The 24,120-nt window shown below is 44.0% G+C and overlaps 1 protein-coding gene across 1 annotated transcript in view; it reads left to right on the top strand.

The window, feature by feature from the left end:
* Nucleotides 1-22,128, top strand: part of cdk5rap2 (CDK5 regulatory subunit associated protein 2) — a 40,963-nt gene extending 18,835 nt beyond the window's left edge. The window contains exons 23-51 of the mRNA XM_030767069.1: nt 1-12; nt 159-271; nt 510-649; nt 3,083-3,214; nt 3,382-3,491; nt 3,881-3,988; nt 4,614-4,676; nt 5,297-5,457; nt 5,801-6,224; nt 6,484-8,248; nt 8,588-8,701; nt 9,365-9,800; nt 9,953-10,158; nt 10,560-10,611; nt 11,541-11,681; nt 12,344-12,537; nt 14,235-14,471; nt 14,790-14,816; nt 14,955-15,080; nt 15,220-15,336; nt 15,496-15,643; nt 17,240-17,361; nt 18,235-18,420; nt 19,065-19,124; nt 19,511-19,701; nt 20,675-20,812; nt 21,097-21,235; nt 21,423-21,469; nt 21,918-22,128. The exon at nt 1-12 is cut by the window's left edge and continues 132 nt beyond it. Coding sequence (XP_030622929.1) covers nt 1-12; nt 159-271; nt 510-649; nt 3,083-3,214; nt 3,382-3,491; nt 3,881-3,988; nt 4,614-4,676; nt 5,297-5,457; nt 5,801-6,224; nt 6,484-8,248; nt 8,588-8,701; nt 9,365-9,800; nt 9,953-10,158; nt 10,560-10,611; nt 11,541-11,681; nt 12,344-12,537; nt 14,235-14,471; nt 14,790-14,816; nt 14,955-15,080; nt 15,220-15,336; nt 15,496-15,643; nt 17,240-17,361; nt 18,235-18,420; nt 19,065-19,124; nt 19,511-19,701; nt 20,675-20,812; nt 21,097-21,235; nt 21,423-21,469; nt 21,918-21,968 — 5,760 coding nt within the window. The 3' untranslated portion in view covers nt 21,969-22,128. The remainder of the gene's footprint in view (nt 13-158; nt 272-509; nt 650-3,082; nt 3,215-3,381; nt 3,492-3,880; nt 3,989-4,613; nt 4,677-5,296; nt 5,458-5,800; nt 6,225-6,483; nt 8,249-8,587; nt 8,702-9,364; nt 9,801-9,952; nt 10,159-10,559; nt 10,612-11,540; nt 11,682-12,343; nt 12,538-14,234; nt 14,472-14,789; nt 14,817-14,954; nt 15,081-15,219; nt 15,337-15,495; nt 15,644-17,239; nt 17,362-18,234; nt 18,421-19,064; nt 19,125-19,510; nt 19,702-20,674; nt 20,813-21,096; nt 21,236-21,422; nt 21,470-21,917) is intronic.
* Nucleotides 22,129-24,120: the final 1,992 nt, after the last annotated feature.

Below are 24,120 nucleotides of genomic sequence, written 5' to 3'. Positions count from 1 at the left end.
AGCCAGCAAGAGGTACCATACACACACACTCTAAGTCATCTGACCTTATATTATTTATTATTGCTGTCTTGAGCACAGGACCTGTGTGGAGGCAGCTCCTCTTCTTCCTGCTATTTGTGGGATCAGTGTAGTGAGAATATGATTTCTGACTTTCACAGGCTACAGTGGGATCAGTAGACATAAGGGTGGAGCAGGCGGAGCTGAACCGTGCCCTGAGGGTGGAGCAACAGCTCTACTCCAATCTCATCCGAGCTGTCAAAGAAAAGGACAGGTCAGCACTTGGACACTGCTGAAGACTTTTTACATGTGACATACAATTGTGTGTGTGTAAATCAGAAATGCTGTTCTGTGTCTATGTACAGTGTGATTATATGTACTTTTCCTGAAAAGAGCTATACAGACTCCTACATTTTTGATAGGTGAATGTCCAGTTATGTAGGTTTGTGTAATGTTGGATCCAAGCTGTGGTGTGAGTAACGTCATTTTGTTTTGTGCTGTTACTGTTACAGTGCTGAGAGACTGCAGGCTCTGCAGCTGGAGCTCACTGCTGTAACACTCCTCAGACAACAACTGGAGGCCGGTATCCGTGACAACGAGAAACTGAGAGAGCAGTTGGAGAGAGAGATCCAGAGGGCTGGTCAGAGAAAAGGTGCAGTAATTTGACAGGCTTGACCACCAGTCAGAGAAGCACAACATATATTGCGCATATGAACATTTAAAAGAGCCTGTACATTTTCTTATTTCTTTTTTCTTTTTTTTTTGGAAAACTTTTCCTCACGCTTCTGTTGTAACAGTTTCTCAGAAAGCTAATTAGAAACAGAGATTTCATAAATTAGGAAGCCAGAATGAAAGGGCAGGTGTTCCCTGACTGCAGGATAGTAAGTTTTATGGGTCCTGGCACTGCTTGTCTGTGTGTGTGTGTGTGTGTATGTGTGTGTTTGTAATATTAGTTCAGTACAGTGCACGGTCTGCTGCTAAATATAAAGACCATACGCAGACAAGCGCTGCTTCTAACACACTCTAGCCTCTATGAATAACCACTGCACTCACATTCTAATTTCCACTCTTCTGCTTTAGTAATTATCTCTGAAGCAAACTTTTTTTTTTCCTTGGTCTGTTTGTGTTTCTCATTACTTTATCATAAATCCCCCAGCATGTGCTCTGCTGATTTCACCTGTCTGTCTGTTCATTCCTCACAGTCTGTCATCACTTTTTCAGTCTTCTGCTCCCACTCTGCCTGATGTTTGGTCTTTCTGTTCATTCCCTTTATTTTAGCCATTTCAGTGTTAATATCTAAATTAAAACTAATTCTCTCTGATACTGCATTTGCTCTTTCATTCTTTTATTTGTACTAATGCTGCGTCTCCGTGGTAACGCCAGCCATACATCTGTATGTGCATCTTTCCATCCTGTCCTCTTTCCCTCCATCTGTTTTTCATCTGCATTCCACTGTAACATCATTTCATCCTTGAAGATAAAGTAGCTGTGAAATAAAGTGTGCTGTCAGTATGTATGTGTCTGTCTATATCAGTAATGCTCTTTCACACAGTCTTTACCTCTGTAACACACACACACACACACACACACACACAGAGTTAAGTGTGCTGTCAGTGTGTATGTGTCTGTCTGTATCAGTAATGCTCTTTCACACAGTCTGTATCTCTGTAACACACACACACAGAGTTAAGTGTGCTGTCAGTATGTATGTGTCTGTCTATATCAGTAATGCTCTTTCACACAGTCTGTATCTCTGTAACACACACACACACACACACACAGTTAAGTGTGCTGTCAGTGTGTATGTGTCTGTCTATATCAGTAATGCTCTTTCACACAGTCTGTATCTCTGTAACACACACACACAGAGTTAAGTGTGCTGTCAGTATGTATGTGTCTGTCTATATCAGTAATGCTCTTTCACACAGTCTGTACCTCTGTAACACACACACACACACACAGAGAGTTAAGTGTGCTGTCAGTGTGTATGTGTCTGTCTATATCAGTAATGCTCTTTCACACAGTCTGTATCTCTGTAACACACACACACACACACAGTTAAGTGTGCTGTCAGTATGTATGTGTCTGTCTATATCAGTAATGCTCTTTCACACAGTCTGTACCTCTGTAACACACACACACACACACACACACAGTTAAGTGTGCTGTCAGTATGTATGTGTCTGTCTATATCAGTAATGCTCTTTCACACAGTCTGTATCTCTGTAACACACACACACACACACAGTTAAGTGTGCTGTCAGTATGTATGTGTCTGTCTATATCAGTAATGCTCTTTCACACAGTCTGTATCTCTGTAACACACACACACACACACACACACACACACAGTTAAGTGTGCTGTCAGTATGTATGTGTCTGTCTATATCAGTAATGCTCTTTCACACAGTCTGTATCTCTGTAACACACACACACACAGTTGAGTCTCTGTCTGCGCTGCCTGTCCATGAACAGTATGTGCATAAACACTCTTGCTCAATACACATACACATACATAGACACTACCATGAATATACTCTGTGTGTGAGAGAGAGAGAAAAAGAGAGAGATTTTCTGTAAAATCCATGAGCACCAGATTGTCAGATCTACATATGTGTATGTCTGACCTTGATGACCCTATTAATCATACACAGCCATCGGCCCATACTGCTTTCACTCACCTGCATGAAGGACAGAATATCCAGCAAGCACAGATTATTCTCTCCATAGTCTTACACTTAACTTTGTTAACATATTTATACAACAGATTATACACACATTATTCTCTCCGTAGTCTTACATGTTCACTTCATTAACATGTTTATACAACATGTTAATACTTGTTATACAACAGATTAGGACACACAGAGAGGATCTCTTAACTAATACTGAAAAAAGTATATGTGTGTATACAGGTTCAGAGCCTCTGAGTTGGAGGCTTTGTGTGTGTGTTGTGTGGAGCCAGACCTTGCTGTGTTACAGAGCATTAGTGTAAATGAATATGCACTCGTATAGGTTCAGAATTGGACAATAGTAGTGTATTACTGAAAGGCCTGCGTGTGTGTGTGTGTGTGTGTGTGTGTAGACTCAGACCCTGCGGAGCTGGAGAGTATGCGCGACGCCCTTGAGGAAGCACAGCGCTGGAATGCGTCTCTTCAGGCCCGACTGGGTCAGATCCAGAGCCGCGGGGGAGGAGTGGGCCAGGCCAACGACTCAGGTGAGAAACTCTGCTCTGGAGTCACCTGTGCACAAACTCACTGACATATTTACTGTGGTGCTGGACTCAGCAGGACAATGTAGAGTTTGATTTTGCTTTGCTATTTTATTCCCGTACGTACTTTGAGAGTATATATCCGGATGTACTGATGTTAGTGATGTGTTTAGCAGACACACTGAGTCTGATTGGTGAGCAGACCTCGTATCTGAGTTTCTGTGTGAGAGAAGGGCATGAAGAGGAGCCAGAGGATTTGTCTGTGCAACAGCTCAAAGTGAAGGTCAGCATTATTTTAACTCCCTGGAAACATTTAAAGAACTGTAAAATACCATAGGCATCATTGAGACTTTCTCAAAACAAATAATGTAAGCATCCTCATGATGACATGGTTTTATAGTAAAACTGTCTTCTAATGTCATATTTGTTTTATTTAAGTCATATTTGTCTTTGAGAAAAATGAAAGACCTAAACTTAAACTTTAAAGAACTTGATTCAGAACCTTAAAGATCTAAAGTCGAATTTGAACCATACAGAACTTTGATCTGAATTCAAATACGAAACCACACAGAGGTCACTAATTAAAAAAAATGCATGAGATACAAAATGTAAATTCTCTTCAACATATATGCGAATAACAACATCATCTCTCTCTCTCTCTCACACTTTCAGATCTCTGAGCTACAGACAGAAAATGCGGAGTTACGTGGGAAATTAAGGGAGATGGAGAGTGAAATAAGAAGAGGATCTGACCTCAGTGATCTCAAATCTCATGGCAAGGTAGTAACCTCTGATTTTGAAACATTCCTTGACCTCTTACCCTGCACTGACCTTTCACCTTTCAACCTCCTAACCTCTCTCACAGTCGGTAGTTTTTTAATGGGGTGAATATCTCTCTCTCTCTTACATCTTCAGTAGCTTTAATCGTTATGTCAACTGATTGACTGTGTATTGGTCTGTAAGCACACAGGTGAAAGAGAGATTGTGTACCTTGACAGCTTTCTTTCTTTCATTTTTCCTTTAATCCTAACCTCTCTCTCTCTCTCTCTCTCTCTCTCTCTCTCTCTCTCTCTCTCTCTCTCTCTCTCTCGATTAACCTCTGAATTTGCTTGTCTCGTAGTTTACTGCGTCTGTGTTTGTTTCTGTATGTGAGTGAAAGAGGCAAAGAGTGTGTATGAGTGTTTTGTCTCTGTAGTAGTTCTTTCTTCCTTTCTTTCTTTCCATTTGTCCTAACCCCTGTTCTCTCCTCTCTCTCTCTCTCTCTCTGTCTCTGAACTTTTTCTCACCCATAAACACCAGCAGTCGTTCCATCCTGCCGTTACTGTGTGCTGTGTGTATATTCTGTTATTTCATGCCGTTTTTTCTTTTCACGAGTCATTTGTCACCACCCATCCCATTGCTATAGAAACCACAAGGACACGACCTTCCAGGCTCTAACACAGAGAGGCTAAACTCTGCAGTCACACAGGTAAGACAGTGGGACACTGAAATCAGAGGACAGCTTTGCCAGTAGCAGTGTCTCTTTCCTGTAATGTTCTTACCTTCAAATAAATTAGCTTAGCTAGACTTTAAGATTTTACATTATTGTAGCGTGACACAGTGGGACTCTATGAGGCCAATCACAGCTGGTTGAATTCATGAAATGCTCATCTATAGAGATATTTTAAGTTACTCAGAGAAATAAGTACTGAACCTTTTCTTGAAGGTTTTGTTAACAGGGGTTAATATTATGTGAAAGTAAAATGTAAGATGGGTCTTTATGTGCATTCATGGTTTCTGTTTTCTGGTGAGATATACTTGGGTTAAATATTTGTTTAGATTGTTTGAATTGTGGCGTAACATTTAAAATGTTTCATTTTGTTAACAAATCTGTCCCTCTAGATACTTTGCTTTGTAATTTTTTGTCATCTTTTCACTTTTTGGCGAAATGGCCGGTAAAAGAGGGAAGAGTACAGATAAATATGTTAAAACAGGCCGTTAAATCAGTACACATGCCTGACTGGAGCATCCTCATTCAGTGACCAGACGTTTTAATTCTGAGAGGTTGGGTTTGTAATGTTATCTATGCGTCTGTTGTTGTATGATCAGGAGGATGAAGAGACTGTAGGTGTGAGTGCTTCTTCATCCCAAACCCAGACAGGGCCTGGGGATTCCTCACACCCTCCCCAACGTGCCACACATGACAGAGAGAGAGCAGAACTCAGGTCCCTCCTCGAAGACTGTGGAGCAGAGTCAGTCTCCCAGCTAAGGTTAGTCAGCCAGTCAAACTACGATCCTGAATAGTAGAATGCCAATCAAATGACCTTATCACATCTTTACTTTTACTGTACCAAGGTCTCTATGAATTTGCCTTTGCCCAGTTTTTATATCTTCATGCGTACAGTCTATGTACCCCTCCTTATACCAAGCCACCATACTTTATAAATAGTGTGTATACAGTTGCCTTTACGCAAACTGTATACCTTTACATACATGCAGTCTCTATAACTTTACCTATAGCGAGTCTCTATACCTCAACTAGAGACAGTCTGTGTACCTTTGCCTCTGTATACCTTGAAGTGTCCCTATGTGATAAGTTATTGTGTGTTGTAGGGAGCAGGTTGCCAGGCTCCGTTCTGAAGCTTCCCAGATGCGTGGATTCCTTAAAGAAGAGAACTCCACTGAATCCAAAGAGAGCGCTGAGAGTTCCGGAGACAGCGAAGATCAAAACTATGACCTCCACCAAACTGTCTCAAGGCTGCGGACGGAGGCAAAGGGTCATCGTAAGGTCATCCGTCTGCTGAAGGAGCAGCTGCAACGGAGGTCAGCAACAGACGGAGAGGTGACTGGGTTTGACCCCGAGCTCATTGTCAGCATGGCCCGTGAAATGGAGAGACTGAGAGCTGAAAATGATGCGGCACAGCGACATGCTCACGCTCTACAGGACAGGCTCCAAGAGAGGGAGGAAAGGAAACAGAAAAAAGAACAAGGCTCTAAACTCAACAAGAACCAGAAACACCAAATGGCAAGACATGCAGTAAGTATTGTAGGAGAACACTTTTGTGTAAAATCATTAAAAGGAAAAGTTCACCTATTTTTGGTGTTTACTTTTTACCATTGTGTTCTTAACTTTAAACAACTCTATATATGGGGTTTCTGTGCGTTGTGTAGGCTAGGTTTCAGCATGTTCACATAAGCATGGTTTTAGTTGGGAACAGTCGATGGGTCAGATTTGGCTAGTGAAACAGAGATTAGAAACCAATAGTAAATTTAGCATTGTGATATCTGTATTTCAGGCATACGTAAAATCTCGCTTGCCTGTACCGGTGAGGTCCAGAAAGCCATCCGACAAATCAGTTGAGTCCAATCAGGATTCCGAGATGGAAGCTGAGGTCCACACAGGGACCCACATGGAGCAGGCTTACCCAGGGAGGAGACACCCGGGTGAGGCTTTCACAGAGATTGTGACAGAGAACCAGGCGATTCCAGGGGGGAGCCAAAATCAAAGCCCAGAAATCAGTCAGAACAAAGGGATGGGACTCAGCACGGCTAAGCAGAGTCCTGATACGGAGGTCAGATGGAACTCAGACAGATGCTCTGAGGTGGGAGATGCAGAGCTGCTGGCTCAGTTGGAGCTGCTCCATCAGGAGTGCCAACAGAACGAGGAGCTCATCGCTCGCTTACAGCTACAGGCACAGGAACGGGATGAGCTGCAAGCAGAACTTCAGGAGAAAGACAAGCTGAACCGCCAATACCTTGAGGCTTTGGAGGCTGCCGAATCCACCATCGCGTACCTGACCGCATGCAGCCTTGACTCTGAGAGTAGGTTGGGCCAGGCTGAGGATGGAGTGCTGTTGATGCAGCGATGTACGGAACTGCAGAAACAGCTGCAGGAGAAAGAACGGGTCAATGCACAGTTACTGGAGTGTCTGAATACAGCAGAGTCAGCCATCGCTTCCCTTAGTATTGCTGACCCACCTTTCAGCCAGCCTGGCCAATTTAATCAATCACACGGCCAGTCCGACCACACCTCTGCCCAGTTTGAGCATGCCGCTGACCAGGCAGAACCTCAGGAGCTCTGTGAAAGACTGGAGAGGCTTCTTCAACAGATCAAAAATTTCCAGGAGCATCAGGAAGCTTCAGAGACCCTCAGGGGCCCGCACAGTACAGAGGGGGGCCCGGAAGTCAGGTCTGACGCAGAGGCTCAGACTAACATCCTTCAGGCGGCACTTTGGGACCAGAGCAGACTGAATGCAGAGCTTCAAGAGAAGCTTAGAGCTGCTGAGGCCACCATAAGCCAGATGAGCACTAAGGCCAACTACAGTGATCCCACCCACTCTGGACCAGAGGACAAGGGTAACCACGAGACTTTGAAGAGACAAGAATTGCTGATTCAGTGCTTGTCTGAGTGTGTGCAATCCACGGAGAGTGCTGTTGAATCTCTCACAAACCTCTGCTCCAATTATGAACATCCTGGTCAGTGCCCTGCTGATTGCTCTCCCAGGGTTGAGCTGCAGCAGCAGCTGGACAGACTCCACAGAGCCCTCCAGGAGAGGAATCTGTTTGTAGAACCGGGCAGAACCGAAGCAGCACAAATCAGCGCGGCTGGCAGTCAGCCACACGGAACAGCAAGAAGCAATACTGCCACACAACGAAACACAGCCAGACAGGGCAAGCACCAACAAACCCGAGAGAACTCCAAATCAGAACCGCAGAAATCAGCAGGAACCATGTCCTCTCAGAACATAAGTCTCAATTCAGAGCATCAACACAGGGACCTGTACAAGAACCTCTTGGTGCTCCTTCAGATCATCACTGAGCGTGCTCAGAAAGTGCAGGAATTAGAGAAGCGGCTTCAAGGTGACATGAGGCATGGTCAGGTGGATAACGGAGAAGTTCGAGCTGAAGAAGTGTGGCTTGAGAAGGAGGCCCAGTTGGAGAGTCTGCAGAAAGCCCTGAGGGAGAAACAAAAGACATGTCGATCACTACAGGAGAAACTGACCACTGCTCAATCCATCATCGCTCTTCAAAACTCTGCAAAGACAGATAAACACAGCAAGGGTAAGCTCACATACACGTAGATACAGAAACACAAACGTGAAAATACCACACAACAGAGAAATCAATGCACGTATAAACACAACAACACAGCGTTTAGCACAGAGATTTTCACACTAGACACACAACGCCTCACAAACGACTGTAAGCACATGATGTGTGTGCATGCAGATGCACAAGTGTGTGAGTGTGCTTGCATGTGTATGTGTGTGAAGTCTGGCCGATTTTAAAGAACCTCCAACCTTTAGTCTCAAGCTGTGTGCATATGTGTGTGTGTCTGTGTATGTGTGTGTGTGTGTGTGTATGCGGACGTTTGTGTGTGTATGTGCGCACACACTGTAGCACCCCTTGGGGATCAAGATGAAAAGGGGGTTCAGGTGGACCTGCAGGATCTGGGCTATGAAACAAGTGGAAGAAGTGAAACAGAGGTGGAGAGAGAGGAGGGCGGTAGCACAGGTAGACAGCATGACTCAGCAAAACACCAGCATGACTGATGAGCATGAGAGATTTGGAAGACCTTGGCATGACAGTGTTAGCATGAACTGGGATATGGATGCTGCTGTTGTGAGTGTGTGTGCTTTTAATCATCTGCCTGTTTCTGAACGATCTGGGTGATTAATCACGCTAATGGTTTGATGTCTGCATGCTTAAATCTGATTGGATATTGAGAACTGCTGTGGGGCTCTCTATGTGGGTGACTGGCTGGCTGAGTAATTGTGCTTTGTGTTTGGTTCTGATTGACATGCACTGTCTGGCTTCACTTTGGTGTGGGGATAACTTATGTGCTATAATCCATTGCATCATTATATCCTCGCTGACAAAGGAGGAAATCAGTCCAATGTCTTCTCTGGCTCTGTCACAGCATGTCCTCTAATGTTCTACTTTATGTTCCTTTATCATTTCTTGAGGTCCTAAGTTCTCTTATATTATTATGTGAATTAATCAACAACATAATAAGATATGATACGTTGTAGTTAGTTAAATGATAAGCTACAAAATGTGTATAGTAATTATTATTTTGAGGTTGCATTTTTCCTCTCCTCTAAAAGTGTACACCCACACTGATGTATTTTTCTGGTGTGTGTGTGTGTCTGTGTGTGTATGTGTGCAATCTGTCAGATGTGGACGGTACAGTGCAGCAGGATGCTGCGGTCTTCCCAGTACTTAAGCCTTCCCTTCCTGGTTTCTCCTCAGTGGAGAATCTTGACACCAGTGCTTCCAGTCCATCTTACCCCAGTTCCCCCGGTCTTAGCCTGAATGGGGAACTACCTCGACCCCATGAACTGAACAACCTCACCTCTGAACCTGCTCTGCTCCAGCAGCAGCTCGTACAGCTCAGGGCACAGGTCGAAGGTCAACAGAAGATCATTCAGCATCTCCAGGGGCAGATCCGCAAGGCATCTTTGAGCTTGACCCCCGACCCTGCCGTTGAGCAGGGTGGTGAGGGTGACAGGGACAAGATGATGAAGCTGAAGGCACAGATCTCTGAGCTCAGTGTTGAACTGGAGAGAGAGAAATCACTCAACAGGAGCAACCAGTCGCCCTCACCGTCCAGGTCAGAGAACACCAACACATCAGTTTTCATCTTATCACCACCACTAATAATAACGTTTTAGTATGACCATCTCTCTGGACCTGATCACTAAATATTTGCTTGTTTTCTGTTCTTCTCTCTCTCTCTCTCTCTGTCTGTCTGTCTGTCTGTAGGATAGAGTCGTTGGTGCAGTCTCAGGCACGTGAGCTGTGTGAGTTGCGGGAACAGATCCGTGTGTCTCGTGGCCTAGGGGTGGAGCAGCGCAGGCAGCTGCTGGAGCTCAGAGGGGCTTTAGAGGAGCTCCTCCAGCCCGGCCTGGACTCACAGCTCAAAGACCAGCTGGACAGGAGCCTTGGACTACTGGATAAACTGGAACAAGGTACAGTAGTGTGGTAATGTTTGCGTGAGTATGTGGGGTGGTACACAGATATTTTCAAACTCACCCTGAGCATATGTAACATATGTAGCATATGTATATGTAACTGCTAGAGAAACAGATATATACACACCTGTGATTTAACATTACACACACATTGTCCAGCTTAAATACTCGGGGTTTTAAGACAGCAGAACCTATAGTCCTTCCAGATACACACAAACACACCACTCCAGGTCCCCTTACTGTACCACAGAATGATTTAGCAGTCAGTCAGAGAATGAGTAGATGAATGATTGACAGATAAATCTGATAACTGATGAAGAGGATGGATGGGAAAAACAATGAGAAGAAAACACATTTTTCCCCATTAATCTTTACCCATCATCTTCTCTCTCCTGCAGGAGATGCTCACATGGATAGTGAGATGGGAGCTGAGCAAGAGCTGACTCAAAGGTGTGTATGGTCAAAACCATGGTACACACACACACACACAACATAGACCTAACATGCATCCACACACACACGTGCACGCACACACACGCACACACACACACACACACAAAATAATTCAAATAATCTGAAAAATTTCTGTTGCTAATGTGACCATCAGATAGGACAGGCTCATGCATTTTTATAGACAGTAGGTCTGTTCCTTGGCCTTGATTCTGAAAAAAAGCAATGTCAGAAATGCCTCCCATTCTAGACAGTCTGATCAAGGCCTAGTTATAGTCTGCCCAATGGAATGACTGATGCAGAGATCACACTACCTTACCCCTTTATCTGTAGGCTTCACAGTGCTGCTCCTGTTCCCTTAGATGTGTGTGTGTGTGCATAAATGTTTATGCCCCAGTTAACTGACCTTATTATAAATTGCGTAGTGTTTTGACCAACTAGATCATCTGGTTGTCAACCACTTGGGTATTGTCTGGCTCTGACCTTTGCAGATAAACACACGCGCGCACACCCACACACACACACGCACAAACCCGATCCCTGTTGACTCTTGTTTACACTTTGACTGCACCCATGTGTTCAAAATGAGCATCTGTATTAGTGTTGTGTGACTATGCTAACAACATTGTCATTTTAACATGCACTGCTTTACTGATTGTGTTGTTCCAGATCAATATTAAGTCCATGTGTGTGTTTTTGTATGGTACTAATTGCTCCTGGGGCTCAAATGTGAATGCTTATTACCATACAACTAAATACAGTAAGCATATGAATACTCAGAACTATCCTTTGCTTATTCCACTGTTTGTGACCGAAGAGCTCAAAGCCCTAGTTACTCAGATAGCTACAGTAGTGGTGAATATATTATGTGGTAATGACACAGCTAAGGCAGAGATGAAATCAGAAGTGGTTCTTTTCCCCCATCACAGCGAATCTGATTGGATGCTGCATGAGTTGCAGTACCTGCGCTCTCAGGTAGAGGGCGACAGGGAGCAACAGCAGCTGCAGATCATGTATCTGTGCCGACAGAACCAGAGTTTGGCTCTGGCCACAAAGGATCATTTAGATATGTGAGTGGTCCAGGGCTGTGTGTGCATTTTCACCTTTACTTCACTTCCCTTATGGCACTCAAACTTTACCTTTTGAGTGAGGCTGCTCTGCAGTTTCCATTTTCTTGTCTTCTGTAAAGGCGCTTTGACCTTCATTACTGTGGCCCTGTTTAGACCCTGCATTAAGATGCAAGGGCCTGTGACAGTGGCAACACACATCCAGCAAGATTGACACCCCCCCCATGTGGCTGAACTCTTACCTGTTCTTTGAGAGAATCTTCTCCCTAAGTGAGCTGTTTTCTCTTGTGTTAGAGTGAACTGTTTGTCTTTGCATGAGTAGTAATTCTCTTTGGGTGAGGTGTTGAGTGTAGTAGTGACTGGGGGACAGGTTACACTGTGAGATGGGATTTCTCAGGTGGCTCTGTAAGCCTGGGCTAGAGGAGACAAGAGCTGAGAAGATTCCTGTCATGACAGTCTTGACTTCTAGCTTAATGTCATCTAGTGAACTGAGAAATGGTGCCATACTGTTTGTTTATCAGATCTACCTGTCTGAGGATTTGTTTTAGTGAGCTGACTTTACTCAGCTTATTTTAGAGCATGAGCAGACCTATTTGTGTGAAGTTTTTTTTTTCTTTAACTGTTCTCTGATCAGTCTCTGATCATAGTTTCATCTGTATTTTCAGACTTTCTGTACAGCTACAGGAGAAGGACAACCTGATCCAGAGCTTGAAAGATCAACTCCACAGCTGCCAAACTCTTAGCAATCACCAGGCTTCAGACTCTGAGATGACTGACAGGCTTTCAAACGATGGCACCACCTCCTTCCATAACAGCCCCTCAGGCCAGCACAGGACAAACTGCAGCTCAGGCCACATGGGTAAGGTTCAGCTCACAGTCTTATTGCATGTAGTCTCCCAGACCACAAGATCAGTGCTCTGAATATATGGTGGATACTGTTAAAGTAGTTTATTATTGACTACACAGCGAATCTGAATGGGGTTTCAAAGTATTTCACTGCCTTATAAATCCTTTCCTTCCACATCTGATGCTACAGATTGCTGGGACACAAGTAAAGGAGATGTTTTGTTTTTGTTTTTTTTTTGATTGGGGGAGAAAGACAAGGCAAAATATAATCTGATATTAGTTAACCAGCAAACTGAACCGAGACCAAAACTCTACCCTCAGCCTGGGGGTAAGGTGTAGATGGAGTCCGTAGGTGAGAATGGTCATTGTCTCCCTCAGTCACACAGAGGTCACCCTCCAGTTGGAGAGGATGTGTCTACTTTCCATATCGACACTACATTAAATATGCATATTTTCCCTCCTCATTGTTGAGATTGTTGTGAGAATCAGCACTCTGGCCGCTCTGGTAGTCTGTTTTCCGTTAATCCGCTTCACTCACTGCACTGCCGTCAAGTGTTCTGTGGCTCAGACTGGAACATGGGGCAGCCTGACTGGTGTCCTGTTACCGCCTCTCACAGATACATAATTCACTAGCCCTATCCGATTTAATCTCCTACTTCTCTCCCCTGAGAGGCCTATTACTCACTGTGTGTGTGTGTGCGCGCGCGTGTGTATGTCAGAGGGAGACATTGGAGAGCCTATCTGCCCTAACATTCATTTTCTTGGAGGGCACTTGACATTACACATATACCAGGAGAGGAGAAAGAGCTGCTCAGGTAGCATACACGCTAGGCTAACTTAGCAGCGAATGAACTTCAGTGCTCAGACAGACAGAAAAGAGGTTAATACTGAGAGAGCACTTTATCTCTCTTAGAGGACTAATAGAGTCAGGTTTCCAGAGAAGTGCAACATTTAATCAGAAGATGAGCGTGGAGATAGCTACAAGTCTGATTAGGGATTCTCTGGATATCACAGCACAGTGACTCCAAACATCTTTTAAAAGCAAACATCTATGGTTAGACTTTGAGCTCAGTCATGCTAGGCTGATGACGCTCAGGCATGCTGAAGACTGACAGACTGACCCAGACTGTGGAGATTCTACAATAACGCACGGAGCGTAACATACAACCAGAAGGGCTGTACCTGAGTAAGGCTAGGCTAATTCAGGAACTCGTTTATGGAAAAGCGAGGCTAAAGCTAACACTACAGTGAGAAGGATGAGTGAGATAGAAGTTGTACAGAATGGAGTTTCTCGTGGTAGATGGAGGAAAGTTCTGAGAGCCACTAAAAAAGAAGGTAACTTTTTTTGTTTGTTTTTCCTGTTGTCTGTATCTTTATGCAGAGTGGGGAATAACCACTGAAAATATCTATGAGCTTTACTGCAGGTGTTGACACTTTGGGAGTTCATTCAGACAAGCTGTAGTCAAAGCACTTTTATTGCTTTAAAAAATGTGTTGGATTCATTGGGTTTTCATCCAGTGTTGTGAGAACTCTGCTAAGTGGTGAAGTTTTTGCTATCTGAAAGTCACAGGTTGGGCTTAAAAGATGTAGTGTGTTTGCCATGCTGAACACCCAATAATGTTGAACATTAAATTTATCAGTGGAGATGCTGGGAACACTCTCCCACAGATAGTAATACTGATACTACTGCTCGCTCTTTGCCTGTTACAGGGCTTATGGTGACCAATGGAGTTGCTGCTGGAGATCCAGGGGGTGTGTCCAGTGAGGTAGGAGTGTCAGAGACAGGTGAGAGGCGTGTCTGGAGGCTACAGATGGAGAATGGCAGACTCCAGGAACAGCTGAGGAACAGCGAAGAGCTCAACGCAACACTCCGCAGTGAACTTGACCTCACGCGCTCCATCCTCACACACACGCAGAGCAGCCCAACCCAACAAGCCCAAACACAGAGTGACCTAACTGGACACATGTCTACACAGAGCAGTCCAACTGGACACATGTCTAAACAGAGCAGTCCAACTGGACACATGACAACACAGAGCAGTCCGACTAGACACATGACAACACAGAGCAGTCCGACTAGACACATGACAACACAGAGCAGTTCGATTGGACACATGACAACACAGAGCAGTCTGACTGGACACATGACAACACAGAGCAGTCCGACTAGACACATGACAACACAGAGCAGTCCGACTGGACACACACACACTCAGAGCCAGGTCGCAGACCAGCAACAGGAGCAGCACCAACCAACCCAACAAGACCAAACCAACAAAACTATCAGCTCAGGTATAGAATCGTGTGTGTGTGTGTGTGAGTATAATGTCCACCTGGCGCCATCTTATCTTCTGTTACAGTAGATGTGACTCTAGTTAACTTGCACAGCAGTTGCAACTCCCCACGTCTCTGTCTCTTGATCTCTCCCAGATCTGTTGGCCGAGCACCTGTTGGAGATTCGTGCTCTGCGGCAGCGTCTAGAGGAAACTATCCGAACCAATGAAAGACTGAGAGAGCAGCTGGAGAGAAAACTGCAGCAGGCAGAGAGAGACACGGGTACTGTACACACACTCATATGCTCAGACAGTGTTAGTCACTGGAGCTGAGAACAGAAAGAAACAAAAGCACTCTTTCTGTCTCTCACTCTCTCTCTCTCTCACTCGCTCTCTCTTTGTCTCTCTCTGGCTTTGTCCAGCTGCCACAAACATTTTCATTGCTGGAGCAGAGGAGCAAGGCCAACTGACCAATGAGATTCGCTTCCTCTTGGCCCAAAACCACACCCTTAAAGAACAGCTTAACCAAGGAGCCAGAGGTAGAGGAGAGACTCAGCATCACTGATGTGTACACCACGGCTTTATCTCTCTGTGCTTAAGCAGTGTGACTGAAAATGGGGTGTCAAGGGATGTGCATGAAGAAATAATAAATGTTTTATTCTACTTGTTGGTGTGTTTGTGTGTGTGTGTGTGTGTAGATAAGCAGAAAGAGAATGATCGTTTGAGGGAAACGCTTGCTAGACGGACGGCCAAACTGGAGCTCAGCCGTAAAGAGTGTGATGCACTTCGGCAGGAACACACAAACCTACAGGACAACCTGCAGTACAGCAGAGAGCAGATTCACAGGTAAACACACAGACACACACACACACACACACAGTCATACCTACATACGAGACAACCTCAATTTACAGCAGAGAGCAGATTCACAGGTACACACACACACACACACACAGAGTCATACCTACCCACAGGACAACATTTAGTATATAGAGGATAGAGAGGATAAATAGATTTTATTGTATAATTATAATGATAATCATATTTAAAGAATTAACATAAAACACAGAAACAAAGATTTACAAATAGACAACAACAAAAGAACTCATTATTGTAAAATTAAGGTGCAAGTATACAAGAGTATGTTTTTGAAAGGTAAGGAACAGAACATTATCTATAGACTATTATCTATAGACTATTATCTCTAATTTCAAAATCACATTCTCCTTTAGATTTTAGTTTTTAACAGCTAACAGTTAAGGAACAGCTAACTCTTTTGCAGATGCAGATACTCTGCAACGTGACCATACCTTTTAAAATGAATTGAAATCATTTTGATATCAGTCTAACCAGGAGCCAGTGAAGAAAGAGCGACACACACCTTATTGGTTTTGACAAGGAGCCGTGCAGTGGAATTTTGTACCTGCAGAAGGGAAAGAGAGCTCTATCTAATAGTCTACCTAAAGTAAGGTTAAAAGAATGTAAGGATATAGAGGTGTCTTTCTGGTTACCTGACCATGGACTGACCCTTGCCCAAGGGTGAGAGCACTGAATCTTACTGACCAGAGAGTGTTTTATGCATGCTCAGTGTCTGCCTTTCTTTGTTCAGTTTGGTGGGTGTCATTTACCACTGCAAACTTACCCAGGTCTCAAAAACAGGAAGAAGGAACTGTCTCACAAACTTTGACATATTAACCTGATGCCATAGCTTTACAGATCTGTTTAAAATGTAACTATCCGCAAAAATATGTAGGCCCAGCTCTTTCCATAACAGTCAAACTAGATGAGGTCTTCCATACCCCATCAGTACCCCTGACACTCACACCAAAGTATTCCCACTTTAAACAGATGTTACATACATAATACTAACAGGAACCTGAAATACAGACGGCACAGATACTCAGGCAGCCTACACACTTACTGGTGCAGGATAACCTGTAGTACAGCAGAAAGGAGATATACACACACACACGCGCGCCAACAGATACCAGGTAACATTAGTGAACACATATCCCTTAATGACCAGTTTTTGTACAGCAAACAACAGACAGGTGTCTACAACATGCTCACGCACATGCAAAATGTTATAAAATACTTGCATATCTGTATACAGCCATCCCATCATTTGTAAACTGAAACTGTCATTAACCAATTACCCAGCATGCTCTTCTCATTACACCATATTAACAGACATCATTACACTATGAGCTCTTAGTCACCTGATACCACGCACGGCCTCACATACAAGCAGCTGGGTGTACACATGCGTGCACACACACACACACTCTGAGTCTCTCTTTGATGTTGGAGCTTATATCTACAAATGTTTTTGCACATAGTCCTGTTACTGGGTTCTCAAGATCCTGCTGCAGATGGGATGTGTGTTTTTATAGTTTGCGTGTGTGTGTGTGCGTGTGCTAATCTCATCTCTCCTCTGTCCAGGTTGCAGCGGGAGGTGAAGATGCAGAGACAGCAGTTGGCTGACACTCAGCAGTTGGTTCAGTCTCTGCGTGTGGAGCTGCAGGTTCATGAACACATCAGGAGCTCAGCACAAACACACACAGGTACAAGGGGTATGAGTGTGTCTATGAGGCTGGATGCATTGGCCTTGCTGATTAACACTAAATCATGTCTACGATGAACAACTCATGCTCCAGTGGAATGTGTTGTTCTAAATGTACAATTTGTTTGATATTTTATGCTTTGAATTTTCACCAGCATGTAAATGTGCAGTGAACTGGGGTCCAGTGGTCCATGTGTTACACTATACCTTTCAGTATGTATTAGGAATTCAATCATTTCCCCTCTGGCAAGGGTTAATGCACTGTTTGAAACTACACACATGCTGTGATATAACCGTCACACAGACAAACTAGAAATTGTGTTATTACTCAATCCAAGCTAAAGATACCTGCTTTCATAATCCTTGTCCTGACGCAAGCAGTCAAAAGGCAGTGACTGTCTCTCAGTCAAAAGGCAGTGGCTGTCTCTCAGTCAAAAGGCAGTGGCTGTCTCTCAGTCAAAAGGCAGTGACTGTCTCTCAGTCAAAAGGCAGTGGCTGTCTCTCAGTCAAAAGGCAGTGGCTGTCTCTCAGTCAAAAGGCAGTGGCTGTCTCTCAGTCAAAAGGCAGTGGCTGTCTCTCAGTCAAAAGGCAGTGGCTGTCTCTCAGCCAGCAGGGTTACATTTGGCCTTTGCCTCCTTGGCTGTACTAAGAAGGAATTAAACAGTTAACCCAAAAGGCTGAAAAACAAAAAAAGACAATTCTGAGTTTTTTGTACTCTGAACAGTAGAGTGTAATGCTCATTTATTTGGCTTCTCCTGCCACATAGACCTTTAAAATAAACACCCTCAGTAAAGATATGCCTGAAACTTGGCTCTGGGGCGATGGCGATGTAAATTGCTTTGTTTGTGGTGTGTGTGTGTGTGTGTGTTATCAGAGGGAGGCCAGGAGAAGTCTGGTGTGTCTGCTGACAGTGTAGACCTGAGTGAGCTGCTGGCTGAGATCAGACGCCTGAGGCTGCAGCTGGAGAGAAGCATTCAGATTAATACAGCTCTGAGGGAGAGACTCGAACAACTGGACCCCAAGTCTACTATCAACATCAACTACCTACTGCCTCACACAGGTACACACACACACACACACACACACACACAGACATTTGATCTGAGGAAGGGCAGAGCAGTCGGTCATGGTTTTGGAGTCGTGTGGTTTTTTTTCTGTTTGTTTGGGGTTTTTTTCCTGTCAAAATGGTATGCTTGAATGACAGTCCCCAAACTGAGGACCCTCCTGCTTCATTCAGATCACAGGTCTGACAGCACTTTGGTTTTACAGTCATTTACAACAGCAGAAATCATGTCACTGACCAAACTACAGCTATTTACAGACGGAGTTTATGAGATTTCTTCCATTTGTTGTCATTGAAAAGAGCTTTAAAATAATTGTTCAAGTTTAGTTTTCTCACACTCATTGTCACAAAGGAGAACCTTAAAATAAAAGGAACTGAGGATTAATTGTTATTCATGCTCATTTTTGAAGACCCTTGTTGCTGTTTGTATTGAATTTGCACTTTTTGTGTCAGATTTTGATACTTTGTATTTAAAAAGAAAGAACAACGTCAGTTCTCGGATTGTTCAATTTTCTCTCAAGCCAAGCGGTGATACAAACCGAACCGTCACATAAAAACCAAGTACCAACCAAACGTGAACCTGACGGTGAAGATGTTGTTAAAGGATGCAGTGATTAATAGTTTCATCTCTCCCGTTGTAGATGACAGTGGCAGGTCAGAGATTATGCACATCCATACAGAACGATCCAGTGCCTCACATGGTAAAGCACACCGTGCATGTGTTTCTGTGTTTGGGTCACATTGTGTTTGGGTGTGTTTTTGTAACATGGATGCATTATATTTTGTTTGTTAAGCTCAGTCGTACATACTTTGTGTTTTACAATATGTGTTTTTTTTAATATGTATTTGTTTAAGACGTTAGATTATTATTGACTTTTGTGCATGCAGTGGAACAGTACACATATGCATTTATGTGTATTTTCGTTTTGTTATTTAGTGTGTGTGTGCGTGTGCGTGTTTGTTGTTTGTCATTTTTAAAAGATCTCTTTTATGATATGGCTGGCACTGTTTCCTCCTGACCCTTGTGTGATTAAAATTGTGTGTGTGTGTGTGTGTGTGTGTGTGTGTGTGTGTGTGTGTGTTTCAGACAGTGGTAGTTCAGTGGGCAGTGGTTCTCCTGCTCCCTCCAGGCTGGTCCCGGGTCACAGACTGTGGGCAGACCGACAGGGTCGACACGTCTTGGGTCTGATAGAGGATTACAGTGCCCTCCGCAAACAGATCACAGAGGCACATACGCTCACCTCACACATGGACACACAGCTTCAGCAGGCCAGCACGGTAAACACCAGCCTAACCCTAACCCTAACCCTAACACACACACATACTCTGGCCTAGTCTCAGTGGAGATTGAGAGTACCCTGTGAAAGTACCAGCAATTCCATTCTCACTCAAGACTGTGAGATAAACCACTGCTGTTAGGTCATGCTCTACTTTTCCTGAGGTTCAGTTTGACCGCGGTGCAGGACTAGAGCTGCCAAAACCTCTAGCTAACCTTACGGACAGTCCAGATTTGCTCATTTGTTAAGAAAAGCACATACTTGTTGGACATTTGAGTACTGCTGACCAGCCTGTGCTCTTTCAGTGTGTTAGAAATGATTTGATTGGCTGTGGTACATATATCCGTACATCTGATAAAATGTCCTGTTGATATAGTGAATGGAGTTTCCAGTTATCATATCAGAAATGGTCCTGCCCTCTCTCTGTTCACAGTCACAATGGACGTTACTTATAATTGTGTCTGTTCTAGGAAATCACATATTCAGAGAGGTTTTGGGTTTTTTTTCTTAAATAGTAGAGACATGTGTGCTTTAGTCTGGTTATATGCATAATTTGATTTCATTTATTAATTTAATTTAATTACATGTGAGGACACAACATACTTTTTCACAATTTCTTTCACAATCACCACGTAACTTTGGCAACTTTACATTCACTCTGTGATGATGATTAAAACTGGTCTGACAGAGAGTTCAGCTTAACACACCGCTGGTGCTCTCACTGTAAACCTGGCCAGGCCTGGTTTAGTGCAGAAGTTCAGACACAGCTGGCTACTCTCACTGTAAACCCGGCCAGGCCTGGTTTAGTGCAGAAGTTCAGACACAGCTGGCTACTCTCACTGTAAACCTGGCCAGGCCTGGTTTAGTGCAGAAGTTCAGACACAGCTGGCTACTCTCACTGTAAACCTGGCCAGGCCTGCTTTAGTGCAGAAGCGGAGGTTTGGTGCTGAATGAGTGTTTTGTGACTGTGTTAGGTTCTGGAGCAGGCCCAGTCTAAGGCGTTCTCTGGCAGTGTCAATCGAATGCTGCAGGTACTGGAAGAGGCCACACGTCTGCTCAACCTCTTCTGGAGAGTCACACTACCGTCAGGAGACTGCAACTACACTGAACAGGTATCACACACACACAAACACACCCCTCACACACACCTACAGAATCATCAGGAGACAACACATATACACACAGCCTTCGGAAAACCTATAGGAATTGCCCTGTATCTGTGTCTGAGTTTCTGTTTGAAACAACCAGACCTAAGAATCTCATTTACTTTATTTACCATAATATGTTTAAAAATGGAAACATCCAGCAGTTTACAAGCTATGTCTCTTCCCCTCCCCCACTCCCTTGCTCTTGTTCACTCTCTCGCAATCTCTCTCTCTTTCTCTGTCTCCTTTAGGAGGAGTTGTTGCGTGGTGAGATCTCTCGTCTGAAGAACAGGTTATCACAGCAGGAGAGGATGTTGACTGGAGCTGTTAAACGCCTGCGCTCCACCAACAAACTGAAGGAGGGCATGGAGAGAGTCATCATCAACCAGCGTAAGACACACACACACACACACACACACACACACACAGGCCTGCTCTGGATACAGACCAGGGTAAAGGAGCCTGCAGTAGTTTTTGGTACACCTGCTCTCAAACTATTAGTAAATGAGCACCTTATAGATTTCTGTTTTTCTTATTTCTGTTTTTTTTTTTTTCTGGGTTTGCTTGTAACTCTTAGTTTCACTCACTCATGGAGTCCTGAGAAAAGCCAGAGGGAACCTGGAGGTGAGTTCTCTTCCATCTTCATTCTTCTCAGTTTTTCTCTGATGGTCATTCATTACCTCAGAATCCTCACTGTGACTGTGGTCTTGTATTCAACGTGACCTTAAGAGTTTAGCTGAGCTGTGCACACACGACTAAAAATGTTTTCTAAAAATCAATATGGCACTGTCTTTTTTCCTGTGAATCTGTGAAATAATAGAAATGTTGGACTGATGGGAAATGAATAGATCCATCGCCCAGTTTCTTAAAATAAAATATAATATACACTTTGTCTGAAACCAGCGTGAAACTGGAAGAGAACAGGTTCTGGATGAAATCCAACTGCTCACATTTCTTTCCTCAGCAGAATCAGAGCTGCATTTTCAGTGACCATATGTGTTGTTTCTTCTCTCTTTCTCTCACTCTCTCTTCTTCTCTCTGCTGGGTGTGTTTTTGAATCCTTGTGTCACAGACTAACTCTCTGAACATTATTGGGCTGAAAGGCCTGGAGGAGGCAGGTTAGTGTTAGAGGAAGAGAGGACCCGTGTGTGTGTGTGTGTGTGTGTGTGTTTCTCTGCATGCGAGTGTCTTATTGCTGTGGCATGATTTAAATATCTTATCTCAGGCATGCATAAGCTCATCGTTTGTTTTCTGTGCTTGGTTTTATGGCTGTGTGAGTTGGCTCTGGCATTCACGTGTCACAAATATAGTATACTAGTCTCTCCCCTTTATCAGGGAACATGCAACACAACATATAAAACATGGCATTCATCATGGCATGGGTATCGTTTTCCAAAAGAAAGCAGAACACGTTTTCCTTGGCATGTCTTCTCCTGTGAGCGTTTTTTTGTGTTAAAGTACTACACCGCACCGCAATGTGAGATCTGACGTGATCTTTCAGTTGGCTTTCAAATCTTTTTTCCAGTCCAGGCTCAGAAAGAGTGATGATGCAGAGAAAGAAGAATTCAATAGCAGGCAGTTTCTTCATAAAAATTCAAACCCAAGCCCGAAACAACCCAAAGACATAGAGCTTTTGCCTGATCACTGTGTCTGTGACTGACGAGGTTTACCGTCCTCTGTAGAGTTAAGGCCACTGGGCCTTTTCATTACAGAGCCCTGTCAGCCCACACTGACTTCCATGTGTCTGGACTGGATAGACAGGCTGAGTCACTCACAGCCCTACACCACTCAACTCCCATCAGACTCAATAGTGAGACTCCTCACACCACACACAGGCCTTTCTGCTCAACTCCCATCAAACTCATAGAGTGTGACTCCTCACACCACACACAGGCCTTTCTGCTCAACTCCCATCAAACTCATAGAGTGTGACTCCTCACACCACACACAGGCCTTTCTGCTCAACTCCCATCAGACTCATAGGGTGTGACTCCTCACGCCACACACAGGCCTTTCTGCTCAACTCCCATCAAACTCATAGGGTGTGACTCCTCACGCCACACACAGGCCTTTCTGCTCAACTCCCATCAGACTCATAGGGTGTGACTCCTCACACCACACACAGGCCTTTCTGCTCAACTCCCATCAGACTCATAGGGTGTGACTCCTCACGCCACACACAGGCCTTTCTGCTCAACACCGCTCAACTCCCATCAGACTCAATAGTGAGACCCCTCACACTACACATAAGCCTTTCTGCTCATCCAGAGCTGAGAAAGGTCAACATCTGGATATCTTGTCCGATGGATGGCTACAGCAGTAATATGCAGTTATGTGAACATGTCCACCGTTTTTCTTTTGGAAATCAGCTTCTGATTGGATCTTTCCCTCTGTTTCCTTTCAGGATATCCCATTAAATGGCCAGTGACCAAGGAGAATATCTGCCCCTCCCCCAGGAATGAATCCAAATCCTCACAGAATTATGGGAAAAACTCAGAGTCCATGGGGGAGAGTGATGACTCCTCCCATTGCAGCTACTAGACCTGTCAGTCAAACCTGACACCATCCACATTAGCGATTAAACGTTTACTGTTTGTTGAGATGCCCTCCGGTTTCCTTGCATTTTTTCCCCTTTGTATTGTCTTAGGTACGCTGATGAGATTGAACAGATTTGCACATTCACTGCATATTCTATATATTTGGACCTGTTGCACCACTGTTTCTGTAAAAGGCCATTTTTATTTTATGAAAGAGGGAAAATATTTTCTTTTGTAAATAGGTCATCTTTGCTTCAATTTTGTAAGGCTTTGTTTGTATACATTTAAAGTTTACAGAAACAATATGCTTGACCTGCTGCCCTGTCAGAATGCTGTTATATTTAATGTCATTTTACTGTGTAGCTGTTTTTTGCCCCAATTTCAGAGTACTTTGATCCATGTAAATTAATCTTCCTTTTAACATAAAAAAAAAATCTTTCATGTGATTCTGTGGTGTATCATGATTTCAAAATACAATTCAGCCAAAAATGGTTAATGTAACACAGAAAGTGTTTTAAGGGAACTAGAGTTAATGGTATGCCCAAGGGAGGGGAATGACACAGCAGTCCTGAGATCTGCATGGTGAATGCAGTGGAACAGCTGATCCAACTCTCTCTCTCTCACATGCATACGCATGCACACACACACGCAAATATGAGCAAGAACATTGAGCAACAGGCTGAGTTGGACCAGTGAGAAAACAGCTCATCAGCACACATCAAATGTAAGAGATGAGCA

The sequence above is a fragment of the Chanos chanos genome, chromosome 3, assembly GCF_902362185.1.
Source record: "Chanos chanos chromosome 3, fChaCha1.1, whole genome shotgun sequence".
NCBI classification, from domain to species: domain Eukaryota; kingdom Metazoa; phylum Chordata; class Actinopteri; order Gonorynchiformes; family Chanidae; genus Chanos; species Chanos chanos.
The sequence above is the reverse complement of the archived record's forward strand: the minus strand, read 5'-3'. Positions and strand labels throughout refer to the sequence as shown.